Source organism: Alosa pseudoharengus, unplaced genomic scaffold (assembly GCF_046254945.1).
Source record: "Alosa pseudoharengus isolate Yale_2024_CS ecotype anadromous, Long Island Sound unplaced genomic scaffold, YU_APseudo_1.1 YU_APseudo_1.1_scf_20, whole genome shotgun sequence".
In the NCBI taxonomy this organism is placed as follows: Eukaryota; Metazoa; Chordata; class Actinopteri; order Clupeiformes; family Clupeidae; genus Alosa; species Alosa pseudoharengus.
This window is the reverse complement of record NW_027468664.1, coordinates 24,420,566-24,429,958: the sequence shown is the minus strand read 5'-3', so window position 1 is coordinate 24,429,958 and position 9,393 is coordinate 24,420,566. Positions and strand designations below refer to the sequence as shown.

The window sequence follows — 9,393 nt, the reverse complement described above, 5'->3', positions numbered from 1 at the left end:
CATGCGCAGATGTAGGATGCCATATTGGAAGGAGGATTTGGCTCGAGCAGCTGAAAGAGACACGGCTCGCGCTGTCTTCAACCAAACGAAAAGAGCTCGCGAATAAAGACGTGGAAAAAAACTTGATTGCGGTAAGATAAATGATCGCTTTTGGCTTCTTTAAGTTACTATGAAAGTGCTTAGTGTAGAGTTACTCAGTTCTCCCCGAAACGACCAACACGAAAGCTTTTTCCTGTGTAAAATATTTAACTGGTCGGAGGCTCGTTTCGCGGAATCAGAAATAGCGAAGCTTTCAGTGGGCAAGTTGTACAAAGTGTCATTATGTAGCGCATGTAATTATGGCTTTTCGGCAACATCAGAAATGCATTAAATCTACTTTCGATTCCCTCGCTCGCGGTTTAACAACATTAATTTGCGGATTGGATATGTGCAAATAGTTAAGAACACCAAAGTGTTTTCGGTTGACTGACATAAAATATGTATTTTTCAGGCCATTGTGTTATGTCATTGAGTATTCGAATATCAGGCTGTTGTCGATTGAAGTTCGACAACCTGTCCAAGCCGTGTTGAATTCCCAGATGACACGGTGTTTTTCTTCCGCATAAACATGTAAACTTAACAAGATTCGATTTAAAAATGCCTTGTTTTTCGCTCAAACATGAGAGTGTATGTAGATGGTAAAGCTGATAGGCAGGCAGAGTCGCTAGTGCACAGCGAACCGCGGTGATATGTCAAAGCCACTTTCAACATGGCGGTTAAGGTGTGTAAAACTGCACACAAAATCTTTGAATAGGGAAAAAATAAAACGATGCGACATAACCATTCGATTTTAGTTTCGTTCGGTGCACATTGACGTGCTCTACTGAATTAAATTCGAAGCAAATGTGAGGCTTTGTCGTCCGAGTTTTTTTCCGCTACAATACTTTTAGACTGTGCAAAGTACAGAGGCGGCGTGCTGAATACGTAACGACCCAAGGAGGTCTGCACACAGGGAACCGCGGCGATACCCCGTCACACACACACACACACACACACACACGTACACATACACACACACGCGCGCGCACACACACACACACATAGACACACACACAAACACACACGCACACGCACACACACACACACACACACACACACACACACACACACACACACACCAAGCAGTTCCTCTTTCGGTTTTAACCCTCGTTGCAATTTTCACATAGGCTATTGTATTATTAATACGTGTAGAAAACGCACTGTGAACCGCCCTTCCATTTTATAAAAGCAAAGCTCTTGGAGAAGTAAATGTTTTCGATGACTGTGATATAACACGAGCTGTTTAATTCTCATCCGTCAGCTCAATGTGGAATTTGTATAATGAAGTTGTTAATTGGTGGAACGTCGTGAATCCGTCTAATTACAAGGTTTTTTTTGCTGAGGGATGGCAAATCCTGGGTAGTACCCGCGTGCATTATTGCAGATAATTATTTCCGGATTTAAGGCAAATTGGCATTTGAGAAAGAGAAAATAAATGCATCGTGCGCCTGGGGGTTTAGTGCTAATGTAGCCATAGCAGTCAATAATACACAGACTTAAGTCAAAATGAATCCAGGTTCTCCTAGTCCGGCAGATTTTTCCATTGTGGTATCGCGCTGACAGACCGTTCCACCATAAATATTCTGCGAATGAGAGGAAAACAGAGTTGCAGTCGAGTGCGCAGCTATTGGTCCACCGAAGGGTGTGTGCCGTTAACGACCGAATGATATTGAGGACGGGGCGCTACGGGATAAAGACGAAGTGATCCAATCGTGTGTCGGCTTTCTCGTCATCTGAATTAAATGGGACAAGTTGGGCAGAGAGAGAGAAAGAGAGAGAGGTGGGGATACAGAGTCAAAACACACCGTGATAAATGGGTTAGGCACGTGGCTTGCAGCTCGCAGCTCAGTCGCGGGATGGGTAGGTGTGCTGCTAGAACAGCGTGTAGCCAATGTGTTTGTTATTTTCTTCAAGGTCAGCCTCGTGCCCCCCAATCCCCTCCCGTTCATCGACTGGGCAAGGAGAATGATAGAAGTTTGCCCGCAGCGGGGGCGCGCGTGACACAGACCCGTTCCGTGAGTAATGCGATCGGCTGGGAGAGCAAGCGGATCGTTTGTCCTTGGGTCGGCTAGAAGGCATCGTGTGTCGGCCGCCTTTTAAGCCTACCGCCGGTGCTTTAGGCGAATAGATTGCACAATTTCGCGCAGCCCCCTACGCAGCATGTTTTGAAAACACAGGCCTATGAAAGGCTTCCCCCATTAAGAAAACACCCGTCTCCTACATCCCGTCGGGTTTCCATAGAACTGTGACAACACCGCGGAATTCACCCTCCCCACCACACGCTGCTGTAGCAGCAGCGCTACATACAGTAATTCTACCTTACCAACTATGATCCAGGTTATGGAGGCTTCAGACATAAGTGTCCTTATGGGTCTACACACATCTCTTGACCTACAGCCTGTAATGAGGTTGAGATGCTCTTCTTTTATAGCTGAGATTAAGCCGAGTATTTTGGTTACAGAGAAAGATGATTGCAACCTGTTGTGGATTGGATCTGGCAGTGATTATGGAAAGGAAAATTAAATTATTATTTGTGTGTATTTGTTTGTAATACTGTGGTTGTCTCTGACAAAGAGAGAGAGAGAGAGAGAGAGAGAGAGAGAGAGAGAGATGTTTTTTGTTCTGTTCTGTGTATTTATGTCTCTTCCTGTGTCATGGAGCAGTATTCAGATGAGAGTGAGCCCCAGTCACATGGTCTGATGTTGTTGTGTCTTGCTGGCAGCCAGGGGAGCGTTGACGAAATCACAGAGGGTTGCTATGTAACAGAATGATGTCACAATGGAAATGACAGAGTGGTAGTGTGGGGTGACATCAGCAATGTTGATATGCTTGGGATGACATCATTTGATATGCCAATGAAAATTGAATCTGCCATTTTATTTGTGTAATCTCTAACAACCAAACAGACAGACAGACAGACAGAGAGACAGACAGACAGACACACATGCGCAAACACACACACATGTGGCATAGCCTACAAAACAGGGACGGATTAGATTAAAAAGGATTATTTAATGTGATTGACAAAGCTACAATGTCATAATAATAAAAAGAAAATCAGGCTTGAATTGTCTTCGTAAATCCTTTAATGCTCTTTTAGAACTTTAACAGCTTCTGGCTTTTGGATGGACAGAGAGAGAGAGAGAGAGAAAGAGAAGAGAGAGAGAGAGAGAGCATTTAGCATCTAGTGCATGTGGCTGGAAGTGAGGCTAATCAATATAGTCCTGGAAGTAAATCCTTGGCTTTGTTGTGGTCTGATCTGCGAGGCAGTATCAGAGTAATCCTTAAACCCAATCTGGGTGACTCGCAAAGTGGGAGAGAGAGAACTGTACATATGTGTGTGTGTGTGTGTGTGTGTGTTTTCTTTTTTTTAGTGTGGGGGGGGGGGGGGTAGGATTGGGGAGTAGGTACCCAGGAGAGGAAGAGAGAGATAGAGAGAGAGAGAGAGAAGGAGGGAGGGAGGGAGTACTGTACAGTGAGATTTGTGTTTTCATTTGTATGCCCTGGCAGTGAAATTGCACTCATCATTAGCAACAAAGCAATGCAGAACTGACATCTAGACCGACAAAAGCAGACAAGATAACAAGAACAAGGCAGGGAGAGGGAGAGAGGGAGAAAAGGAGAGAGAGAGAGAGAGAAGGTGGGAGAGAGAGAAAAGAAGGGAGTGTGAGAGAGAGAAGGAGGGAGTGAGAGAGAGAGGGACAGAGAGAAAAGAAGTGAGTGAGAGAGAGAGAGAGAGAAGGAGGGAGTAAGAGGTGGGGGATACATGAAAAGAAGGGAGGGGGTTAGAGAGACAGACCATGTGAGACAAATTAAATGTGTTTTTGCCTCATTCCAGCACTGTGTGTGTGTGTGTGTGTGTGTGTGTGTTTATGTGTATGTGTGTCTGTGTTTGTGTGTGTGTGTGTGTGTGTGTGTGTGTGTGTGTGTGTGTGTGCGCGCGCGCCAGTGTGTGTGTGTCAGTGTGTTTGTGTGTGTGTGTGTGTGTGTGTTTATGTGTGTGTGTGTGTGTGTGACTGTGTGTTAAGTAGGATGGTCATTATGTGGTAGGGAGCAGAAAGACACTCTCAGAAGTGAACAGAGTTAATGTGCTAGGTAACCCGGATCTCTGAAGCGCAGTGTCGAGCCTGGTGGGAAGACGTGGATACATCTCCCCATCAGTGCATCTCCTCTCCACTCTCGGGAGTGTTCCTGGGAACAATGAAATATGAATCAAAGTTTCAGTAAGCCCATCCTTTCCCAGTAGGTAGGCTTTACATGGCAAGTCTAAATTTTCCAGAAGAGATGAAGAGGCAGATTGTGAGCAGACTGAAAGAGCAGGAATGATAATTTATGAATGTCTCTGCACTGCCAGAGAACTGTGCTAATGACCACAGATAGGTCCACAAGACCTATCCTCCTGTTTTGTGACGGTTGTGTGTGTGTGTGTGTGTGTGTGTGTGTGTGTGTCAGTCACATCGTGATAATGTATGAATGTCTCTGCACTGTCAGAGAACTGTGTTAATGACCACAGATAGGTTCACCCCAGCAGGGGTGAGCCTCATGCGATTCCTTGATCTAAAGCGATTTATGCCTCCGACTCGGTGTTTTGTGAAGGGTGTGCATGTATGTGTGTGTGTGTGTGTGTGTGTGTGTGTGATTCCTGTGATTTAAAACTATTTATGCCTCTGACTTGGTGGTTTGTGAAGGGTGTGTGTGTGTGTGTGTGTGTGTGTGTGTGTGTGATTCCTGTGATTTAAAACGATTTATGCCTCTGACTTGGTGGTTTGTGAAGGGTGTGTGTGTGTGTGTGTGTGTGTGTGTGTGTGTGTGTGTGATTCCTGTGATTTAAAATGATTTATGCCTCTGACTTGGTGGTTTGTGAAGGGTGTGTATGTGTGTTTGTGTATGTGTTTGTGTATGTTTGTGTGTGATTCCTGTGATTTAAAACAATGTATGTCTCTGACTCGGTGGGTTGTGAAGGGTTTGTACATGAAATCTCTCTGCAGGCTCAGGGGAAGAGCTAAGTTCTGACCAAACACAAACCCAACCACTGCGCTGATTCATATGTCGTGTTAGAGGTCAGAGTGTGTGTTTTTGTGTGCATGTTAAATGTTTGTTTGTGTGTGTCTCTCTGTGTCTCTCTGTGTCTCTCTGTCTCTCTCTCTCTATCTCTCTCTCTCTCTCTCTCTCTCTGTGTATGTCCCATCACAGTGTCAATGAATAGGGCCATCAGGGTAAATATTGACAGAGTTGTTAAGCAGGATTTTTTTTCTTTCAATGGGGAAAACAACTCGAGTTGTTGAGAACAGTGGTTCTGTTGAGAACAGTGGAACACTGGTGTGCTGTGAGGAACCGAATGTACTTTTATACCGGCTCATGAAATAGGCCAGAGGGGTATTTTTAAATGCATCAATGACACAGCTTCTTAATCCAAAAAGTTTTCAGGTAGTCATAAAGTGATTGTTATAAAGTATCCTAATTGATCTATTATGCAGCTCGGTCAGCATCATGTGATATGCCTATCGTTGTGGTCTCAGCCCAGGAACATGCATAGCAATAAGTTACTTTTACATGTACATTCACATTCATTCATTTAGCTGACACATTTATCCAAAGCACCTTACAACAACCAAGGGACTATAAAGGTACAGTGCCACTAGGATGGTTCATTGAATTCATCATAGAGTTTTAGAACCTTCAATTGGAACTTAGAATGTTCAAAAACCTACACCTTTAAGGGTTAAAGCAGAGCCATATAGACCCCTTCGCAACGGCGATGAAAACATAAACATTCGGGTGGGTGTGACGTCACTGGAGGCAGAAACAATCATTTGGATAGTGAGGCGGCTATTTGAATAGTACTAGTGAGGCGGCTAAAATCAGACAGTAATCTAAAATCTTTGCTAAAATGTGTAACGATATAACACAATATGTACATACACTCAGTGTACGTGATCGGGAGGATTATTTGAAAAAACTAAGGCTACATTATCAGATGGGACCATCCTGACAGACCCAATACCGTCAGTGATTGGAAAGAAGAGTGACAGGTTTGCCATCAGTTAATTGGCCGGACATTATTGAAAAACCGAGTGTCTACAGTAAGGAGAAGCTGAGGGTGTGTAAATCATTGAATACATATAACTATCTCCTAAATGGGCATGTCCAAGACTTACAATAGGCCTACAATGACGTATGGGATGAGTTTTGTGTTTGCCGAACCAACATTTTACCGAGCCAGTGCCAATGTCACAAGGCAAAGATGTATCGCAAACGTGCTAATTACCAACCATTTCGTTCGAAAATTCTAAAACAACGTTTTTTAATAGTTAAAAATAACATTTGATAAATTAACCTCACATTTTTCAGTAGCCATAGGTGTGTAGATTTGAACAAAATCTAGTTTGTTTCTTAATTTTGTTTACCATGCTCGGAGTTTAGTGCTGGGCCTTACACAGTAGCTTCTAGTAGTAGCTAGTAGCCTAATCAAGGATCTTTGGTTTAGCTCAGTCACGGTAAAATGTAATTTTTGGTACATAGCTAATTTAGATACACTTATGGTGTGGGTGCTTGCGTTTCTTTAGGAATCCACCGTCTTGGTTTGTATAGAAATTAATATTAAGTGACATACATGTAAAGAGGTTGGAAATAAGGGACGATTGAGTCAAACGAACAACTACGTTCTCACTGGAAACTGTAGCCTACTTATTTCAAATTTAACCGATGACTTTTTCGGTTCTGGCACCCGACAGCACAGCAAGATGAGACCATGATAACCTTTAGCCTCCCAAATATGACTGTTGGTTTAGCTTCCCAGCTGAGGTGATGGTTTGTTTTGCCTCCAGTGAACGTAATGACGTAGGCTCAGAAGGTACCTATATGGCTCTGGGTTAAAGGTGTGGGTTTTTCAACATTCTAACATAAGATTCCGTTCCGCAACAATTGAAGCTTCTAAAATTCTATGTTGAATTCAATGAACCCAGAAATTCTTTAGAACGTTAATTTTCCTAACATTCCAGTCATACCGGTGTGACGGTACACCTTTAAGGGATAATAATGTGTGTCGGTTGGTGTGCCTTTTTCGTTTTGGTTCGACACTTGGTGTGCCTTAGCCCCAAGAAGGTTGAGAAGCTCTACTCTAGGTGGTCCCCTGCTCCGAATAGAAGTTAAAAGATCACAGAGACTAGAAGATAGCACAGGATTTGGGAGTGAGTCAAGGAACGGGGAAATCAAAATGAAGTTACAGGGGAAATCCCCATCTGTGACGCAAATGCTTATAATGAAAATCAACTCTCTCTCTTTCTCTCTCTTTCCCTCTCTCTCTTTCTCTCTCTCTCGCTCTCTCTTTCTATCTATCCCTCTTTCTCACGTTACATGTGAATTGACTAATGGCCTCCTTACACCAAACAACTTTGACAAGATTTGGGAAAGATTATTGAAAGATTGTAGTCTTTTGAGTAAAGCTTGAATGGGGGGGGGGGGGAGTCTTTCAAGAGTCTTTCCCAAATCTTGTCAAAGTTGTTTGGTGTAAGGAGGCCATTACTTACTGAAGTCTCTGGTATGGGAAATAAAGTCCACAGGGACATATGCCATGTGGCTTAAGCAGAACAGACTGTCCCATTCTATTCCCAGACACTGGAAATTACATTTAACTAGATAAATGTAAAATGTTTTTTTACTACTACAATTTTATACCAGTGAGTGTTGTAACAAGATTTATGTAGACTGACGTAGGTTGGTGTCAGTGTAAGAATCAGTGTAAGCAAATGGTGGATACTTTGCCATTTAGCATGTAGAAGTATGCAAACATTAACTCTAACCACTAACCAGTTGAAATTAGATACTTTTCTCATGCAGTTTTCTCCCAATTTGATTTGATAGCCTACAATAACTATTTATCAGTTGTTCAACTTTGCGTGTCTTGCTTCTTGATCTGATGGCTATTGTTTGCTAACCGTTCATGTTTGTACTTGTGTTATTCTGTCATATGATGGATAATTGGAAATATTCTGAAAAAAAAAACAACATGTGAGAACTATGAATTATGTGATGACAGTAAGACAGACCACAGCATAGGCTACCTGTTAAAACTGTTTTTGCTACCCAACAGAAAGTACTATGAATGTAAGCTGCAGTAGGCAAACTCCGACAAGGGTCATGTGTTCTTCTTGTTGACAGACAAGATAACCTGACCTTTGACCTCTTTGCGTTGTAGGCTGGGCGACGGCGTGGCATGCTCTGAGAATCAGGTTGGTGACACGAGGTTACCACGACAACCACCGCCGCAGGATGCAGTCGTCAGCTGGTGCGCAGGAGCGGTTGATGATGTCATCGGGTGGGCCAAGCACAAGTCCGTCCAATGGGAAGCTGGAGCGGCAGGTCTCAGGTGAGCTCAGGGTTCTGCGCTTACTATCTGAAGACACTGCCAGAATCTCCAGGGTTCTGTACTTCCTGTTCCGAGTTCTAGGTACCTTGCCACTGTCAGAATCTCTTCCTAGGAAAGAAAGGTCAGAACACAAACAGTCACTGACCAGAAATGTCTGGAGTGTGTGTATGTGTGTTTGAGTCACTGGTAAATGGAACCCATAGAAAAAAGGAAGTGATTGTTTAGCTGATAGGAGCTCTCACGGAAGTGAAGATTGCAGGGAAATGCCTGCATTCTCCCCTGTCTTATTTGTCTCTATTGTAACTCAGTAACACATTTTTTTGTGAGAGTGTGTGTGTGTGTGTGTGTGTGTGGGGGGGGGGGGGGGGGGGGGGGCTGCATGGACATACACAGGATGAAATTTCAAAAAAGAGCCTTGCAGATTGTTGGGGGATTCACAGAGCTTCCTTGCTTCATTGCATTAGATAACGTGTGTTTTGTGTTTTTAAGTGTGTGTGTGTGTGTGTGTTTGTGTGTGTGAGAGTGTGTGAGAGTGTGTGAGAGTGTGTGAATGTGTGTGAATGTGTGTGTGTGTGTGTGTGTGTGTGTGTGTGTGTGTGCGCGCATGCGCCTGTGTATCTGTGTGTAACTTTCCGAGCATGTTTCATACGTCTCAGTATAATAAAGTGTAAGCGTGGATGTCATAATATTGACACAATGTCAGACACATGCCTTGGCAGCCACTGCATTCCGTCATTAGCGGCTCATGTAACATTCAAGACACTTAATCGGCACTCATCCGCCTAGCTCTCATTATCAGTCTTTATTATGACAGCGTGAGTGCAGTGTCACTGTCAGGCCTAAACTTGAAATGTGGCGAGTGCGTCAGGTGTCTTGCCAAGTCGGTGATTGGAAGGAGAAAGGCAGTAAGAGAGGTCTGGTGGGTTTTCTCTGGTGGAAACATCATG

General features: G+C 43.6%; 1 protein-coding gene across 2 annotated transcripts in view; it reads left to right on the top strand.

Moving 5' to 3' along the window:
• Positions 1–9,393, top strand: part of sfmbt2 (Scm like with four mbt domains 2) — a 61,884-nt gene continuing 52,491 nt past the window's right edge. For both annotated transcript variants that reach the window (XM_076296921.1, XM_076296920.1), the window contains exons 1-2: positions 1–131; positions 8,276–8,446. In XM_076296921.1, the coding sequence (XP_076153036.1) occupies positions 8,350–8,446 (97 nt within the window). In that variant the 5' untranslated portion in view covers positions 1–131; positions 8,276–8,349. The remainder of the gene's footprint in view (positions 132–8,275; positions 8,447–9,393) is intronic.